Genomic DNA, 19,251 nt, shown 5'->3' with positions numbered 1-19,251 from the left:
TCTCATAATTCTTCCACATTAATACAATGTTTTTCTGTAACTATCTGCTGTGATACTGGATTGGATTGTTACCCTGTATGAACATGTATGTAATGAGGGACACAAAACCAGCACACAAGATTTTTTTTTTTTGCATTTATTGAGGAATTGGTATACAATGATTTATAATGCAAAACATAAAATCATCTGGATTCAACACTTACTTTCTGTTTAACAGTGACTTACATGGCGTACTTATCTTGAGCGTCTGATGGGTCATCCTTCCTTAAAATGACAGAAAGTACCTTACCAAAATTCGAAATCAGGATTTCATTCGGTTTTGTTTGAGTACGGCAGGTTAAAAAAAATTAGTTCAAGATTCACAGATATATTTGGTGATCTCTCTTTAAATAAATATGCACAAACATAACCCTGAAAGTGCTCTATTCACTACACAAGCCAACTGTAAAACTTATTCATGTACACTTAAACATACTTCTTCAAATGAGTTTATGTAATATTTTTTATTCAGTATTTTTATCATCCAAACATAAGCATACCTTTGGAATCTTAATACCTTAACCCCCATGACACTGCAAAAAACATCATTAGTGTTTTTGTCACTTCATCAGTGACAGGATATTGTCACTTAAATACGAACATCATGATTATGGGAACTGGTATAACTGTGGTGATGAATTGTAAGTTTATGTTTACCAGGACAAATAAACAACAGTATAGTGCCCTGTTGCTGTAGATTTTAGGTTGAGTTTCTGAACTTACCTGTTGGCTTTCTGGCCCACAAGTGAGAAGTGATCAATATTTGCTGCTGATGCTTTATCCAATTAAATCTGCTTTGCCAAAGACCTCATTCACATCTGACATTTTGGCTTGTCATAGTAGAAAAGGACTAATGATGGCTGTTTTATTCAAGTGTCCATCAAGCCTCAATTGTGACAGTGATCCAGCATGCACAATAATTCAGCCTTCATTCATTTCTACCTGTGTATTTCCTACTGTGACATGCCAACAAAAAGGCCTATAGATCAACTCAAGTGAGTTGAGAGTGGGAGTGCAAAAACACTGATCTGTCTTTTCCTGCATATATCCTTGCATGCTCTTTGAATTACCATAAATTGCACTAGCTATTATAGTTTAGATTTCAAAGTACTTCCATGTAAATTGAGCAACAATCTCTCCAAATCAGAATTTTGTTTGTACCCATTTGAGGAGAGACAAAGTACCTGTGTAGTATCTGTAGTTGTTTCACCTTCCATCCTGAAAGAGAGAATCTCCAGGCATCAGAGACAGAGGGGTTTAGGGATTAAGGCACAAGAGGAGGCTCACCTTTTCAAGCGAAGTGCCGGACCTCTGGTGTCTCGCTGCTGTTGAAGGAGGGGAGAGATGTGAGGGAGGGCCTGGGTTCCTGGGGCCTGGTAGGTTAACTGTACTGTGTGCCCCCCTTCAGGAGACAACAACAGTCAGTCTGTTACAATCAACCAAAGGGAGAAACAAGAAGGGACTGCAGAGATTGAAGAGGCAGCAAAATGTACTGAGAGTGCTGAAGAGATGGAAAAAGACAGACAGAGAAGGGGAGAGTGCAACACCTGTCTGTGGCTCTTATTTTGATGTTTATAGCCATATGTGTGTATTCTGCAGCATCTGAGTGGCTCAGTAAATAAAATGCTCTTTCTTCCAGAAATCATGTCAAATCCTTGTTTGTGCCAGCAGTAGGCTACATACAACAGACTTTTTATTAATAATAAATGCCTCTCCTTCATGTGATTGTACTTCTGCATTACAGCAGGGCTTTTGTTTTATCTTAATAAATTATTATGCCTTACGGAAAAAAAAGCCACATGCATTCACACAGTTTGCAAAAACTTGGAAGAGCTCAAATATTTAGATTATTGGTGTCCACTCGATTCAAGAGCAAATCTGTGTGTTCAAAACATGAATTTGATTATCATAACTGTTACTGTTATTCCATCTACAGCCATGGCTACAAATGTGTATTTTTATGATTACAAATATATGGGGTGTAGCAGAAATTATATAAGAAAATTTAACTTTTAGAATAGACACTGGACAATACACAATACTGAAATTCTCAAAACCCATTGGTCCCCTTTGAAGTCAAATTAAAATTACTGACAATTTACCAAAAATATGACAGTGCTTATCCTTGCAGATGATGTCCTCCTTTTAGACATGCTACCACTGAATTTGATATGTGACATGACGTTCAGTCATGAGCATTTCAATGCCTTGCAAGTGGAGCGGTTCTGAATCCTCCAGTGAGATTTACATGGGAAGATATATGGTAACACACTGCTTGGAGTAAATGAAACTCATGTTTTATGTCCTCTGCAACTAAGGATGCAATTCATAGATTAGGTTTCCAAACCTACAATAAATTTCAGCCCTCAGCAAGCCTACAGAAAAACTAGTATGTTCACTAGGGCTCCTGGTCCTCCACAATCATTCAAAAAATTCTCCATAATTATGAGCATCTTTGCAGTGGTCTTTGCATGGATCAAATGTTCACTTTCAAATATCAAACAGTTACTGTGCCACTGTGTACAGCACTAGCTCTGACATTGCCATTCATTCTGTTTCAGATATTAATGAAATGTTGTAAATTGTAATGACAACTCTCAGACTTGTTTGTGAAGAAACAAAAAAGAGAAGTTGAGTTTATTTTTAGTTTTATTATTTTTTTTCTTCACGACTACGTCATATGTCTTGACGGTTTGCATAAAACACATTCACAGGTTCACAAAAGTTATGTTAATTACAGTGAATAAAGTATTTGTAACACTTCAAAAAACTAAACACAGTAAAGAGTAAATTCTTATCCTTAACTGAAGCAAATACTAATGGAATTTGCTTTCATTTATAAAAGCTACTAGATATATATTTCAGTGTAATATTCATTTATAATTCTTTTTCCTTTTTGTCATTACACAATAGATTGCTGGAGACAAACATGAATGTTCCAAACAGCAATACTCATAACTTAAAATAGCTGCACATTAACGATATAAAATATAAAATTAAATATTCATGAATACTTGACAAGGGGAATATTGTCTGATCACTTAAAAAATGTCTAAGTGTTAAACAATATTTGCTGCACTGCTTGTAACAAAAACGAAAGGTTAGGGAGGTCCAAGGTTTACTAAACTAGTTAACAGTGGTGCTTGAGGGCTGTTGTGTACTTTCATAAATTTTCCCCCCTTCCCCTACCTTCAAACATACATTGTCACCCATATTTTATTCTTTATTAAGAATCAGGAAATTTTCTTAAGGCTCACAGGGTGACTGTAACAAGAACCAAAGAACATTTAATGAACTTTGACAAGAATTTTCCTTCCTTTGAAAACAAAGGTTTCAAACTTGTTTTTAACAGCTTTTCTCAACAAAGTCAAATAGTTCCTACAGTACCAACAGTATTTATAGGTAACAGAATGTAAGAATGCCTTTACAATGTTAAGTTTTGAGGCATTTTATGTGTCCTCGGTTGTAGTTAGTCATTTCACATTATTTCTTTGCCAGTAGACAATATCAATAACCAGACATTTGGCCACAGAGTATGTAATAAAGATACTCAGAGACTTTGTATAACACATAGTTCAGGGCGTTTCATTCACTGCACCACTTTAGGCCCCATTAACAAGTGCATGGTTATTGTTTTTAGGGCAGGCTGTGTTAAAAGCGTCGGCCACCAGGGGGCCCTGGCCACCTCTGGCCTCTGCCAGGTGGGGGATGAGGCGGAGGAGAGACCGGTCCATTGTGGTAGCTGTGTAAAAGGATAAAATCACACATTGGATTCTTGGCTTTGGCCAATAGGGGGGGGCATACTCTGATAAGAGCAGCCTTCTGGATTATTCCAGTCAGGGATGTCACCCCATCTGAATTAACTGTGTTCCTTTGAGAGGCAAAATACACTGAAATGTCCTTTCCAGTTTCATTATTCCATGCACTATTTAAGAATTTGTCTTCAAAATAGTTGAGCAGCGTGTATAATTTTTATTTATAAACTAACTTAATATTCTTTAACTCAACAACTGTTGTAGTAAGACTATTTGGGCATTATTTCTTCTATTTGGTAGACAAACTGAGAAAGAAATGCGATAATTAGAGGGCAAGTTAAAGTAAAGAAAATTAAGTTATAATGAGGTTTAAGAGAAAGAGACAGAAAAGACTGTATTTGTGTCACAATCCTCAGTCTTTATTCTCACAGTTTGTAGTGTATTTCCATCAGAGATTTAAAGGAACACAACTGGTGTAAACATGTCTCACATGCTTCCCAGATGTACTTTAAATCAATTAGTCTTAAAAGTATGCAAGCAAAGTGTAGAGAATTGTGACTTGCAAAGCTTAAGCATGATATTAATATTCAAAGAGCTCTTACCCTCTTGGGCCGCGGGGATGAAAGTGGCGTGGAGGTCCAGGAGGCAGCATACCACGGCCTCGAGGGTGAGGTGGGCGCCCTCTGAAACCAGGATGACCTGGAGGAGGAGGTGGAGGGGGTCCGTGCCTACAGACAGGTGCAAACATGACAGCAACGCAAGAAACAAGTTTCATGCACATTTTGTCAGTAAACCTATCAAAACCTGTTGTAGTGAGTAACAAGTGATGCACTTCTAAGGTCAGTTGAGTGATACCAAACCTCCACTCAGTGGAGGCAAGTGATTCAAAAAGTACAAAGTGACAAAAACGTAATAAACTGCTGCATCAAAATGTATGTAATAATAAAATGTAATAAAATGTATGGTTACTCTGTCTACTGTAACCAAATAAAACAGATAGTTTTAGGACCAAAACACTATAGAATCTTCCTTAAAATCTTCCCTGTGTGAGGTCCATTTAGCTACCAAAGCAGCTTCATGGGTGTCTGGACATGTGATTGTGTAAGGTGCTTACCTGGGCATAGGTGGGAAGGGGCCTCTGAGGTGCATGGGAGGTGGGGGGGGAGGAGGAGGAGGCGGGCCCATACCCATCGGTCCACCCCTACCTCGATGGCCTCTAAGATCTGGGTAGGGGCGCATTCTCCCCATTCCCCTGCAAGGGAAAGGCAGGAAATATAATTTATCAAAACGCAACTGTGGTCCATAAGGTAGAGTGGATCATCCACTAATCAGGTAGTTTGATCCCTGGCTCCTCCAGTCCACTTGTTGAAGTGTCCTTGGGTAAGATACTGAACCCCAAATTGCCCCTGATGGCTGTTCCAACAGTGTATGAGTGTGTGAATGTGGCATATATTGTAGAGCAATTTCAGTGGTGACTAAGACTAGAAAAGCACTAATTAAGTGCAATCCATTTACCATTTACCAAACTGATAATGGTTGATACCTAAATACATTACACCTCAGTGGTAGTTTCACTTTGAGTAAACCTACAAAAAAGAAAAACATTTAGAGGACTTAAAACATAACCACACTATTTGTTTGTATTCTAGCATAATACTTAAAACACTACATGTTTGATTAATGAAGTACCTCATAGGTGCAAGTCCATTCATGGCTCCATCCTTCATTCGACCCCTCCCATGTCCAGGTGGACCAAACCCCTTTATCATGCCTCTTCCACCACGCATGCCACCACGAATCATCCGACCCCCTCTACCACGGCCTTTGAACCCACGACCCCTGAGGAGATTTTAAAAAAAGAAGAGCAAATCATGAACTATATACAGTATTGTTGTGTTCCCCAATCCAACCTCTTCATGACTGAATCATAAAACTAGAATGGCACTCAGTAGAGCGCATACCTCCTCCAAGGCCAAACAATCCAGCACGTCTGTCAGATCCAGATTATTATCATTATTATCTTGATCTGCACCAAATTGTACAAACTCATAGATGCCAACACAATAAATATGTAAGATTTTTTTTCACATAATTCACACATTATTTCCTGAATTATTTCCTTTCAACAATGTTGAAAAATGCCCCATCTCACAATGTTTAGGAAAGTGACAAAAATAATTACTGGATCCCTTTTACTAGATCCGCACCACAATATAATAGTTTCTACCCTAGCCCAACACCCCATCCCCCCACCACCTTACTTTTCTTTCTTTTACTTCATAACCCTGCTGACAAACAGAAACGGGTGAAAACATAACCTCTTTTACGGAGGTAAAGATAAGAAAAAAGACCAACCATGAGCAAATCTAGATTTCATTTGAGAGTGTATTCATTGACTGCTGTTTAACAGACATGATGTGAGGAGGACTCTCACCTGCTGTCTACATGTAGGATAAAAACATTATGCATTCATAAATACAGTAGAGGCTGTATAAGACAACAGGACAGACCTGGATTTATTCTCGATTACAAGTCTCTCAGATTCATCCTTGGAAGTCTTTGAAGTTTCTGTCACCTTCTCTTCTGTGTCTGCATCCATCTGAAATGATTCAGTCAGTAATTACATACAGTACACTACCACAATGCCAATTTATTTAACATTAGTAGTTGTTAAAAGTAACATCCTTGAATTTCTTACACACAAAACACAACTTGCTCATGACTTCTCACGACCCTTCTAATAGCAAAGATACTCTCTGCTTCCACATGGAAATGTATTATTCAAACTCTGCAGAAAGAAAAAAAAAAGGGCATTGTACCATTTTAAAAATAAATTTATGTAGAAATAAATTAACTGTGAATTCCCTGCAGCGGTAAGGTAATCAAGCATGACTTGAACAAATGGCAGCCTCATTCACCAAGATTTATCTGATGTAGGAAAAAAATCCTCTTGCAAAATCATTTTTTTAAAACTAGTGTTATATTGATAATCCAGCGATAGCTACTTCTGTGGTTTCTAGATTCTTCTGTGATGCTTGATGAGATACACGTTAACATATACGGGACACTGACATTGAGTGAATTTATCTTTCAACCCCCCACCCCCACGAGTTTAGTGAACTTCAGTGGCCTCCCCAGTCAATAGATCTGAATCCAATTGAACAGCTTTGGGATGTGGAGATTGGCTGCATGAATGTTCAGATGACAAATCTGCAGAAATTATGTGATGCAATCATGTCAGCATGGACCAGAAGCTCAATGGTGTTTCCAACCTCTAGTGGAGTCCATGCCATGAAGAACTGGGGGGGTCCTGAGAGCAGTTTCTATTAGGGGGATGTTTACAGGCTGCAGTGTTGCTAACAACTTGGCTACTTAGAAGAGAGCCACCATCTACTCTGCTCAATGAATGGCAGGGCAGCAGCAGCAGCAACTTTTTTATGTTTTGATTATAATATTCACTGATTAACAGCAAATTTAGGCATGTGGTTTTATGATGTGACACAAGGTTGTTAAAAGGTCATTTAACAGATTCTGGACATATGAAACCTCAGCATTGCATTGTTCTACAGCTGGATGTGACACACTGTGAGTTAAGCAAAAAGAACTACAAATCAATACTGAGAGCTAGAAAATTAATAATAATCTTAAAGCAGTGACTTTCAAATTTGACCCCACCACCCCAGAAGACCAAAAATTGAACGAAATGTGTTTGTGTTCCTCTGTATCAGATACATTGCTGGTCTAGCAATTCCCATAATGTTAAGAGGTCAACACACATTTTTAAAAATAACCATATTCTAAGATAAATCCTGTAAGGACACAGTAGACAAATACACAACTGTTGAATCCCTGCAGGAATTACATATAATTTATAAACAATATTATAGATGACAAAATGCCACAAGGTATGGTGAGGTCACCAGGAACATTACATCTTCATTTCTTCATAATGTTTATGTATGTCTAAAAGCACTTAGGTTTTTAGGATCATTTGCATTCTTCAAAGGCTGATGAACTATGAGTTTCAGCACCTTTATAGACTTTATATTAATTTATGCAAGTACTGCTGCATTTATATCACATTTTGTATGCCCTTTGTCTCATACTTTCTTTAAACTGTAAGGACATTCAGTTGACAGTTCATTATGTACAACTGGCTAAGATTAATTCAGTCTAATGTAACAAATAAGGCAATTAATCTTACCTTTATGACAGTTTAACAGGAGGCTGTAGTTTGAGGTGTTGTTGAATTGTATTGCAATATACCGAGGTGTTTTCTAATATTTCATACTTCCCATTTATATCGATAAAAAGTAGACTCTATCTAGCTATCTATTTACATATTATTATATATTGCATATTATTGAACATTATAAGGAGGTAGCCACAGCAAAAGGTTTTGTGTAGAGGTGCCACTGCTTTTAATTCGCTGTCTCTGATGCATATGACAATGACAATAACGTCTGTAAGTAAAGGCTGTAACCATGCCATGGAGGACTGTCACATATACATATTCTATCAGTGTTATTTTTAAGTAAATAAGCCTGCAAAGCCAAAGGCACGACGAGCGTCATGGAAACATTTTTATCCTGATCCTGGGAGGCAGTTGGAGCTGTGAGCTCTTTAATATTAAGCTAGGACCAGCAAAGATGCCACGTTCAACAAATGCACTTCAAATCTCAAATCATACTACTTAATACTGTGTAACATATAATGGCTAATGCTGAGCACAGCTGGTTAAATTTTAATGATGACGTTTAAGGGGAATGTCTAATTCCTGGAATTAACATCGCAGAGCAGACCTGACATGCACTACACTGTGTCCAAAACAGTTGCTTCGTTATAAATAGTGTTCAAGCGGGCATTTAACGTTTGGTTAGCCATTTTCCTGACTAAAAATAAGAAATAAAGTAAGCCTCGTAACGAGCGTGGAGCTAAATATTAAGGTTGGTCGTATATGAAAGGGGCGTTCCTTTGGTATTCAAACGCTTTGGTGAAATGTAAAAGAGAAATGACTTACTTCAGTTGGTGGTGCAGGCGAGGTAGATTAAATAGTAATATATTTTTTCCAACTTGATAATAAAAATAAAAATATATTAGAAAAATAAAAAAAAATGTTTACAAAAACCGCTACAGCTTCTGTGGCCCCTTAGCGCTTTGAAATGGCGGCTTCGTCAGACTAGATTCATCCCAGGTTGGGATTTCTTTGTGAGAAACACATTGTATGAAAGTCACCGCCCACCGGGAAGAATGCTAGTGTCTGATTGGCTCTTTCTAGCTGTCATTCAAGACTGTTGTTGGGTCTTCTGGTATTCTGATTGGAAGAACGGGCTGGCGTACATTCCTACTGTCTTCAGCCTATGCTTCAGCCTGAAGACGGTTCATTAACTAACTGGGCCACAAGTTCAACACGAAACATACATTTATTGTAGATTTTTCAGTAGAAACCATGCTTGTGGAAATGAAATGCGTCTGACACACGGTGAATACATTGGATTTATGTGACAACTTCAAAATGTGAAACCAGCCTGATATATTTCATAACTGGGAAAAAAAAACGTGAAGAATTTTATATTTTACTTGTCCCATACAAAAACATCAGAGCTACTTATTTAATAACCTTCAGACACAAAAAACTTCAAAATGTCACACAGCTACTTAAGCTCTACAATATACCAGGAGTATCATACTAATGAGTATGATGTAGTGAATTCTAAAACGAACATGAGAATATTGGAGATATTTTCATCATTATGGCTGTAGCCTATTTCACTCATGAACACATACATCTCAACTAACAGCAAACTCTATTTCCAAACACTGAATTCATAATTCCAACAAAGACAGCCTCATATACAAAAATAATTGTCAAGTGCCCGCTAAAAGAATATTTACATCATGAGAAGGGCAAAAAGAGAAGAAGAATATTAAATGAATTTTACTGATTGAGTTTAATATGGTACTCATCAGAGATATAAAACTAACTCCATCAAATGTCCAGATGAGGATGAACCTGATGCGTAAAAGTGGTCCATTTTGTGTCCGTTACGCGCGGCTCAGGATGTCTGAAAGCTTGTTGATGTATTCAATGGTGTATTTGAGGGTTTGTATCTTGGTTAGAGGTTGACCTCTTTTGCTGTAGTCCGGCGGCAGGTAGTCGCGGAGCTGGTGCAGGGCCTCTGCGAGGCTCCTCATCCGCATCTTCTCCCTCTCGCTAGCCTTCATGCGTCTCTTGGTGGACATCTTGGGCTTGCCGTGCCTTTGCGCTGCCGGAGCCGTCCTGCGCCCCGAGAAGCCAAAAGAGAAATCCTTGATCTCCTGATGCCCGCCGGAGTAGCACATCTCCGGGGAGGAGCACATGGAGTCCATCGAGGATTCCGGTGAGGTGGATTGCGGCGAGTCCTGATCTTCTCCAAAAGTACTTTCACGGCTCTTCCATTCGGAAAGTATTTTAGCTGTAACCTCCAGGTCCATGTTAGAAATATCCCGAGACTTCCAGGCGTCCATGCAGCGAGGATGACATTCAGGGAGGATGACAGGCAGATTCTGTGAAGGTGATTTTACCAAAGCGTTTTTATATAGAAGCAGATCTCCGGAGGTTTATTGGTTCACAGCTCAGGCCAAAAAAAAAAGTTCAAAGAAAACCTCAAGTGCCAAAATGCAACCTTCCCGAAGCCCGTCGTTCGTTATCACTGGGGTGTGAATAAGGCTAAATAGACGGATAATGTGATAGAAAGAAAAATAATTAGATTCCTTTTGTGGGAAATTACTCTTTAAAGTCTGCACGACAACAATTATCAGTTTGATGTGATCTGTCTAATGAAGAAATGGGAGGATGCGGTTTCACCTGAGATCTTCACACCTCTCTGGTAAGTCAGGCCTGCGTGTGTCTTCAGTCTGGAAGTTAAGTGGTCAAAAAACATTGGCCAACATAATTTTTAACCAATTAAAAGTAGCTTTGTAGAGCCAATTTATCTAAAAGAAACACATAGGGGCCACTGAAGGTTCTGTGTGTCATTGTCCTGGCTGCAAATGGTGTATAATTACAGTGACAAATGATTTCATATAGTCCCAAATCTGAATCCAAAATGCCGTTTTTCTTTTAATCGTGCACAGATTTTGCAACTTTCCATCTGGAGTAATGCTACTTGTTTCCAAAGCAGATCAACTTGCTAGAGTTTTCTACAAAATCTAAATGTCCTTAACAAGAAAGTTACTCAAGGTTCCAGTTAATTTGCATTGGAAAGTAAGTTGAGTTATCCAGATACGCTGATTTTTAGGGAAAAGTAAGATTCAAGAGCCAACACTAGGACTGAGTTGTTATTTGGGCAGCTGTCACCAAGCTCCTGCCAGACCTTTCATGTCTGAAAAGGTGAGTAAGGCCTCACTCATGATCAAGGGGGCCAACACTAGTGGGTTGTAAAACCAATGGCTCAGTGTCCTATGTGTCCCTCTCAGCTGCAGTGCCTTCTCTCTCTGGCTCTGTGAAGTGACATTTAGCTTGTCAGAGAACAGTGGGAGAAATTAAGCACATGTGGTGCCATAATATGGCATTTAATACTTAGAACTGTGCTAATCCACAAGCGCCTCACCTGATTTACATCAACTGTTAAATTCAGGGTCAGAGCAACAGCTTGTGGTACGATTGGTTTTAGCAACAACACTGTCTTAAAGAAATTTTTCTTTATTCGAACACTTTCATGTTTTGCTCACTGGGCATGCAGTCAGTCTAGTTTTCAAAATTATCCATCAAACATACAATAGCACACCTTTACTATAATCATCTGTATCATAATTATTATGTGCAATGTATTTCTTATAAACACGCAAAAATAAACATGTAAAGAAACAGATGAAACATTTTGACACAAATTAGTTAGTCGGTGTTTTCAAACCACATCTCATCAAAACTGACATTAATACTTCCCCCTTGTTTTACAGAAAAAGTTACATTTAGGATCACAGTAACAGGTTATGGCAAAGCATAGACTGACTTTTATTTTCTTTATTAATTGTTTGGTATTTAAACATAAAAAAAAAAAGGCTATCACAATTTCCTAAATCCCTAAGTGTTTAAATGTCCTGTTTTGCCTGATCAACAGGCCAAAACCCAATAGAATCAATTTATTATGTTAAGACAAGAAAAAGCAGCAAATTCTCATATTTGAGAAGCTGAAACCATCAAAGGTTTGATATGTTGAATAATTACTCAAACCATTATTAGATTATTAAAATAACTGCTGATTCATTTTCTGTCAATTGACTAATCGGCTGATTGTTGCAGCTCTACTGTAAAAAGCTAGTAAGTGAACCTTGAGTTTTTCACATTTATAACAACATAAAATAACTTAAATGTTTCTGTCCATCATCCTGTAACCATGCTGCTCACTTCAGGAATTTGAGTCTCAGTCTCTCTGCCAGTGGCAGCGGACTCTCAATACCAATCACTGAATCATCACTATCTATCACAGTGATAGGTGAAGCTGGAGCTGGAGAGGCCACATGACAATCCACAATAGCTGGTGGGACATCCTGGCATCTGCTTTTCGTCGATACAGGTGTTGTGTTTATCTCAACATCTGTGCTGTGTCTCTGAGATCCTCCTAGCTGAAGGCTGTGGGCCGGTGTCATTGTTTGTTTGTTTGTTTTGGGCACAGAAACCGGTATCAGGGCATAGTCTGTGATGAAGCTGGCCATGATCTTATTTATGGGTTTTATCTTAACCCTTCTCTGGGGTCCAAACTGCTGGTTCTCTGTGTCACTGTCCTCGCTGGATGAACACACGCTCAAACATACACTCTTCTTGGTGGTCTGTGGCACGTTCCTGTCTTTGTCACTTTGACCTGGGTCAGAGTGGCACTTCTGTCGTGGGACAGCAGATGATGAAATGGCTGTCCTGACAAATTTATACTTCTGATGTGGCTTTTGGGAACCATAACATTTGTCCTTTGGCTTACATTGATCTTGTACTGGAGATATTAATGGCTTTTCTGTTTCTGCCTTATTCTTTACACTCTGGCTTTTATCAATGAGTGGTTCTTTTTTGTTAACATCAGATTCCTTCCCTGTCAATTTACCGTCACCTCCATCTTTACGGGAGATTTGTCCATTTGGTTTTAAGTTGGAGCTGTGAGGGGAAATGTGTTCGAGGGAGGCTAACTCGTAATTTAGTTGCTTTGCCACCACATCATTGTGTAACTCCCTCTGGTTTACAGCTTTGGCTGTATTCCTCATAAGCACCCTGTCCCTCAGAGGGCACTCTGTGTAACACAGCTCTGGAGCTGATCTGGAGTCTGCTTGTTTGACATCACTTGAGGTATTCTGCTTGGTTTTTTCACTCTCTGTTTCCTTGACATCTCCATCTGTGGAGTTATTCCGCTTGGGCTCAGTCGTGTGGTCTGTAGCCGCTTGTAGAGTTGGAGAAGACGTGAAGGACAAAGCATCCCAGTCGATATCACTCAGGTGTAGAGCATCAATAACAACAGAGACAGACGGTGAAGCAACAGCCTCCGATTCTGCATGAGACAGAGGAGTGCTGGGGCAATTACTCAGACTGCTGTGGTCTTCTTTTGAGTTACTATGCTGTTTATGGTTGACTGGAGTGTCCAAAACCACCACTTCTGGTTTTTCTGTGTTTGAAATGGTAGGGAGCAGTGTTTGTGGTTGAGTCGTAGCATTTGCTGAGGAGGAACTCTGAAGGCTCATCTGAGCCAAGAGGTCCGAAATGCCATCAGAGACATCAGATGGCTTCTCCTTTTTCCTCTTTGATTTCTTTTCTGTAAAGCAAATGTAGAGTCAAACGTTTAAAATCTTTGTCTGAGTGAGTTCACGGCTACTCTGAATACCTTCACTGGTATCTCTTGACTGAAACTTTTTCAATCTCAGTGGCTAGTTGTCCATACAACACATTAGACAGTGGAGCTCTACAGCAGTGATAACCAGGAGGAGCACAGTACAACCTGCACAAAGTGACAGCGAGACCTGTGAGACAGACACCTCTCAGCTGCATCAAAGCCTTTGGTGTGAACAGGCTGAGCTGCCAAACTCTACATTTTCAGGTGTCAGAGCGGCTGTAATAGACAGCCTTGAAAAACAAGTCAAAGCTCCAGGTGCCTTTGATCAGAACATCCTTGTCAGCCCAGTGTGGGAAGTCTTCTAGCCTGTCACGTCTGTGAAACATTATTCACATTTATTGTCAGACATGGTTAACTTTCTAAGACCGAAGATAGAAAAATCCCCTCCTGACATTAATTTCTTTAAAGAGAAGATTACAAAGTATTGTCTTACTTTTGGTCTTGTTTTCTTCAGCTAGAGCTTTGTCTCTCAGGTAACTCTCCACCACCTCTGGGAAGGCCACACGGAAGAGAGACTCTTCCTCTACTGTCCTCACCTCATGTTGACCCTCTGCAGGCTGATCCTCAGGAAACACGTAATGTTCTGCAGAAGACCAAAAAAAAAAAAAAAAAAAGTCAATAAATCAATTAATCAAGGTCAGGTCAAATTTGCCTGCGGTAAATGGCTGCTGCTCTTAAAATATTTTTTGGGGTTTATTTTGAGGAAATTTAACTGTCTATATTGCATGATTTGCATTTGCACTGCAACCCCAACAACAAAATGGGCAAATTTTATATACTATACTGATTGCAAATACACATTTCAGTCTTTTAAATCATAAATGCAATCAAAACTATTGCAACAGTTTACTTGATAAGGCATACACATATATGTAATGTGATATGATAATGTATTTTTTGGGGAAATTAACCCACATTTCCAACAAACTCTGCTATTGAGACATAAAACAGGACAGTCAGGGATATCTGAACCAGGGGACTACAGTTTACAGGGAAGTACTTTGGATGAAGGCGCTTCTTAATCTGCTGAAGACACTATTTTTCTATTATAAAACCATTTATTTGTAATCGGTGACTTCAGGCACAATAACTTTATAATAGCACAATACAATACAACCCTTTAGTTGTATTAAAACTATTAATTTTCCATGATGTAATATAAGTGATTTGGAACCACGTTAGTTAGCTGATTGAGACTTTCTCAGGCCAGTCATGTCAGGCAGGCTTGTTAGTGAAGTGGACTTTGATATGACAGATTTCCCAGCCTTGAGAGGAAGCCAGTTTAGCACCTAGTGGCTGTTGTGACTGATCTGTCACCTCTGAACCCCACCTCACAACCAGTCACTAACAGACAACCCGGTGACGAGCACCCTGCACCCCAGCCTCTGTTTAATGCAGCAGTCATGTCACTCAACTCACAGGATGTTTCGTTAGATATAGTTTTTTCTCTTATCTTCTAATATGAGAGAAAGAAGACTGCAGGAAAACTGAGAATAAATGATTCAGTGGATGAAATACTTTGTCTAATGAGAGTGTAAATAAAAATTTTCCACAAGGTCTTAACTGACCTGGTGTGCTCCAGATGACTTCGAAGCAAGCGACGGCATTCCTCACTCTTGGTTTCAATATTCTTTTGTAGGAAAAAATTAAATAAACTTTTATTAAGTCACTGAAGAGACTTTTTTGTTAGAAATGGGAAATTAACTTGTAGGACTTACCTGAGGGGCTTGATTTGGGATGACATTTCTCTTTCATATTTCCTGTTCATCAACTCTGCATAGGTCATCAAGACCAAAACCTTTTCACAGGTGTAGTGCTTCGGCCACTCCATCTTGTCACAGGCAAATTTCTGGAAAACACAAATTTTTACATGCAGCCCACTAAAGACGTAACTAAACAACTAACTGAAGAAGCACTTTAAATAAACCAATTACCTGCATCAGCTGCATGTTTGGCTGTCTCCTCTTGAAATGTGACACAGGCTTATCTTTGGAAATCAGAAACTCACTAATGATCTGCAAAATGCAATTTAAGCAGTAAAAGTTAATACTGTAGATTGTTATACTAGTGTCTGAAACAATAAACACAGAAACCATAGCAGATGAAAACAGCTGTACCTCTGTGAAAGGGAACTGTTGACTTGCCAGTGTTTTCCTGAAAAAGAAACGAAACACAGAATAAACGTAACATAAAAACAACCCATCTTTGAAATCATCTTTGAAAAATCTTTTAAATATTTAAAAAGTATTTAATGATGATTTAGAGCTGCAACTCACGATTGCAGCCATTTTTGATTAATTCACTGATTGTTTTCTCAATTATTTGATGAATTGCTTGAGCTATAAAAAGTCAGTAAAAAGTGAAAAATGCCCATCGGAAGTTCCCAGGTCTATGTTGAGGTCTTCAAGTATCTTGTTGTGCCCAATCAAATGTTTTAAACCCAAAGATATTAAGGGTACTATCAAAACATTGACACTTCAGTAACTTGAACCAATAAAAATTTGCCATTTTTGCTTAAAAATGTCTTAATGAATAGCCAAAAAACAAACAAATCTATGGTGATCATTTTCTTTAACAATTAACTAATCAACTAATGAACTAATTGTTTCAGTCCTTAAGTAACATTATCAGTTATTTCACTTCCTCTGACTGAATGAAGATGTTCACTGATAAATTTACTATAACGCTACTAGTCTTGATCTTCTTTTTAATAAGTTGCCTTTATGTTCTTGTTTTCTCATGCTATTCCAGGTTTGTTTTGCAACTGTTTATTTACAGAAGGTCACGTACTTCCTGATATTTGCCTCGAAAGACAAAGCCTGACGGGTCTGCTCATAGTGGTGCCAGTCACAGGGACACTGGTAATCAAAATCCTGAGGTTCACAGAAATGTTTACTATCACAAAGCACACAGCCGACACGCTCATGTGCCTTTGATGAGCCTGAAAACGAAAGAAGACGAATCACAATAAATACTTAATGGAACAGGAGAAGCAGGACAGAGAGAGAGGAGAGAAATTTAAAAAATGCATTACTACAACTTGGGTGTAAAATCAGAGGCATGTTCAGACATCTCTCACATACGTGTATGTTTTAACATGACAGGTTAAATGGTTTTCAATCAGCCATGTGTGAGATCCGGGACACCCCCACTTTGCTTTCCACCTCTTATCAGGCTCAGAAACAGGGGTCAGAGTTCAAAGCAGAGCTCCACTCACCAGGATGTCGACATATGTGGCAGTGAGGAACTTTTTTTACAACTTTCTCAGAGACACCTGCATTATCCTCCTTCCACTGCATGAACCTGAAGCAACCAGAGAAAAGTTACAAGTTCACCAATACAACACGTTATCTCCAGCTGGTAGGAAACAAAGTGATCAGTGGATTTTGTTTCCTACCTCTGCAGAAGTGTTTGTCCCTTCAGTGTCTGGATAAGTTTAAGAGTTTGCTCTTTACCAACACCCAGTATGCCCTTAAGAAAGCATGGAAATGCACAGTTAATATAGGTCATACATCTCAGTGAGTGTGATGTGGCAAATTTGAAAGGGTCCTCTCTACCTTAGGAATGTAATCACAGCCAAGGAGGATGGCCAGACCAACAAGGTTCTCTCTGGACAAATGTAACTCCGTTTGCAGTCGAGAGGTCCGATAACAGTCCACCTGAGGGTCCTGGAGGGAAAAGTGAGGAACAATACTATGCAGATTTGGTGTTTTTTTACAATTTGGGTATTGGTACATCAATAAACAGAATTAAATTGATAATGACACAGATAACTATATTTTTAATTACTGATTAATGTATGACTATTTTTAATGATCTAAGAGACTAAATAAATCTTGAAATGCCAATCACAAGTTACCATAACACATGCCTCCTTGGTTTTGACAGCAAACAAAGGGATATGAAAAGAGAAAAGTAACCATCTATTTGTATTTGCTGTTATAATCAGCAAATGTTTGGGATTTTTACTTGACAAATTGTGTAATAAAATATCACTGATCAAAACTTAAATCCATTAATTAGTTGTCAGTCTTTTACTTGACTAATGATTTTGCCTATAAGTAATAAAATAATTATTTAGTATATAACTAAACACTCCCTCTTCACTGGTTGAATTAAAATTGTTACAATTATACATCATGAAATAAAAAAGCACTTATAAGTATGAGGAGAAACTAACAGTATGTTAGTAATAGTGAGTATAACTACTTACTGGAAATCAACAAGGAATTTGTGTTTAAACACAATCCTGGAAAGTTCACAGTTTTGACAGGTGCCCAAGTGTTACTTTGGTGTTCTGGATGCAGTTTAATGCAAATCACTGGACTGAGCCTTGATTACAGGCATTTACATTTAAGTACTAATCCCCAGAATAGTTTGAATTGAAGAAGCCTGAATGAACAATGAAATATCTTCATTCAAACGCCAGTCCAATTATTTGGGATCAACTTTCTCCAGATTTTGTACAGTGTTTTGTACACTTTCACAAACATACTTTACTATTCATGTTGAAGTTCCTATAGACAGTTCGGGCTCCATACAGAAACGCATCTCCATCATTGGTGATGCAGCCATCCACCATGCCCTGCGAGTCCAGGTAAGCACACATGGCCTCGGCCTCCCCAGCGGCTGTCACCCATGGCACACCCAGGTAATCCAACATCTCTGCACACTACAGAGGTAAGAGAGCGTGTGCTTAAAACAACATGAACTTATTATTATTATTAGAGATGCAGGAGACAGAAGAACCCACCAACCTCTCTGAGTACAGCTTTGAAGCGCCCTCTGCTGGTATTCGTTGACTTAGAGGTAGAAGCCTTTTTCAATCCTCCAAATCTTGTTTCTGTCCTCTTGCTCATGGTTTCTGCTTTAAGTTTAGGGGCTTCTCCTTCCATGACAAAGACAAGCTTTACCCCCATAAGTGTGAGGGAGGACACCCTGAAAAATAAATTCCTACACACAAACGAGCAATGGATTGAGGTGACTGATGACCAGTTGACGTACAAATGGATAAGGTTTCAAATATTAGAATTGAAGCTAACATACAAAATAATTAATTTAAGTGTTGATATGATAACATTACCTCAGGTGAGGCTTGGTAACTCTCCCCATCATTGCTTGGACATGCTGAGCCTCGCACACCCATAAACTCAGATCAACTGCCAGCGTCTTTCCGCTCAAACTGTACAACGGCACCGACTCACAAACTGTCTCCACAATAGACCACAAATCGTGAACACCCATAACTGCCCCCGAAATGGCTTTATACTGGTTTAACAGCGAGAAAAGAGTAGAAAAACGTGACTACTAAACATCACAAACAGGACAACGAACCGGATTTTTCAAACAGTGGCGCCGTTGGGTCACGTTCCACTTCGTTGACTATCTCTCTACTATGCTGCCTTGTTGCTGTATTATCGTCACATTGCCATGGAAAGAACATCATTTGTGGCTACAAAATAATTACAGAATAACTTTATAATATCTGTACAGTAAATATAGCGCTTATTTACGTAAACAACACGTTCACTAAAAACAAGGTGGAAAGAAAGGAACTACTGTAACAAAATTGAGCGAGGCCGGATATTTTAACATGTACGTCA

At 38.8% G+C, this 19,251-nt stretch overlaps 3 protein-coding genes across 4 annotated transcripts; all 3 read right to left on the bottom strand.

The window, feature by feature from the left end:
- Positions 1 to 120: 120 nt before the first annotated feature.
- LOC111658327 (uncharacterized) lies at positions 121 to 8,978 on the bottom strand. Of its 2 annotated transcripts, none has more exons than XM_023410799.2 (6): positions 8,815 to 8,978; positions 6,305 to 6,393; positions 5,484 to 5,633; positions 4,909 to 5,046; positions 4,397 to 4,522; positions 121 to 1,441 (listed from the first exon to the last, which is right to left on the bottom strand). In XM_023410799.2, exons 2-6 carry the CDS (start codon positions 6,391 to 6,393, stop codon positions 1,297 to 1,299), a joined length of 648 nt encoding a protein of 215 aa, XP_023266567.1. In that variant the 5' UTR covers positions 8,815 to 8,978; the 3' UTR covers positions 121 to 1,296. The 2 variants fall into 2 exon arrangements, with proteins under 2 accessions (XP_023266567.1, XP_023266568.1); XM_023410800.2 differs by lacking the exon at positions 121 to 1,441 and adding an exon at positions 2,671 to 3,781.
- A 294-nt stretch (positions 8,979 to 9,272) lies between these two features.
- Positions 9,273 to 10,280, bottom strand: msgn1 (mesogenin 1). Its single transcript, XM_023410781.2, has one exon. The coding sequence runs from the start codon at positions 10,266 to 10,268 to the stop codon at positions 9,840 to 9,842; it is 429 nt and encodes a 142-aa protein (XP_023266549.1). The 5' UTR covers positions 10,269 to 10,280; the 3' UTR covers positions 9,273 to 9,839.
- Positions 10,281 to 11,462: 1,182 nt separating this feature from the next.
- Positions 11,463 to 19,241, bottom strand: gen1 (GEN1 Holliday junction 5' flap endonuclease). Its single transcript, XM_023410784.2, has 13 exons — positions 18,732 to 19,241; positions 18,406 to 18,601; positions 18,144 to 18,320; positions 17,206 to 17,316; positions 17,046 to 17,119; positions 16,866 to 16,951; positions 16,439 to 16,589; positions 15,766 to 15,802; positions 15,583 to 15,663; positions 15,367 to 15,497; positions 15,217 to 15,278; positions 14,082 to 14,231; positions 11,463 to 13,570 (listed from the first exon to the last, which is right to left on the bottom strand). The coding sequence occupies exons 1-13, from the start codon at positions 18,890 to 18,892 to the stop codon at positions 12,180 to 12,182; spliced, it is 2,808 nt and encodes a 935-aa protein (XP_023266552.1). The 5' UTR covers positions 18,893 to 19,241; the 3' UTR covers positions 11,463 to 12,179.
- Positions 19,242 to 19,251: the final 10 nt, after the last annotated feature.

This window comes from Seriola lalandi, unplaced genomic scaffold (genome assembly GCF_002814215.2).
Source record: "Seriola lalandi dorsalis isolate HSWRI2012SDOR001 ecotype SW California unplaced genomic scaffold, Sedor1 jcf7180002054438, whole genome shotgun sequence".
Classification (NCBI taxonomy): Eukaryota; Metazoa; Chordata; class Actinopteri; order Carangiformes; family Carangidae; genus Seriola; species Seriola lalandi.
The sequence above is the reverse complement of the archived record's forward strand: the minus strand, read 5'-3'. Positions and strand labels throughout refer to the sequence as shown.

Excerpts from the sequence above, each read along its gene's own strand:
- LOC111658327 (XM_023410799.2), bottom strand. The coding sequence starts at position 6,393 with ATGGATGCAGACACAGAAGAGAAGGTGACAGAAACTTCAAAGACTTCC. Across the intron at positions 4,523-4,908 it reads CCCTTCCCACCTATGCCCAG|GCACGGACCCCCTCCACCTC; the intron begins GTAAGCACCTTA and ends ACCTGTCTGTAG. Across the intron at positions 1,442-4,396 it reads CATCCCCGCGGCCCAAGAGG|GGGGGCACACAGTACAGTTA; the intron begins GTAAGAGCTCTT and ends TGTCTCCTGAAG.
- msgn1 (XM_023410781.2), bottom strand. The coding sequence starts at position 10,268 with ATGGACCTGGAGGTTACAGCTAAAATACTTTCCGAATGGAAGAGCCGT.
- gen1 (XM_023410784.2), bottom strand. The coding sequence starts at position 18,892 with ATGGGTGTTCACGATTTGTGGTCTATTGTGGAGACAGTTTGTGAGTCG. Across the intron at positions 18,321-18,405 it reads TCAAAGCTGTACTCAGAGAG|TGTGCAGAGATGTTGGATTA; the intron begins GTTGGTGGGTTC and ends TTACCTCTGTAG. Across the intron at positions 15,279-15,366 it reads TCCCAAATCAAGCCCCTCAG|AATATTGAAACCAAGAGTGA; the intron begins GTAAGTCCTACA and ends TTCCTACAAAAG.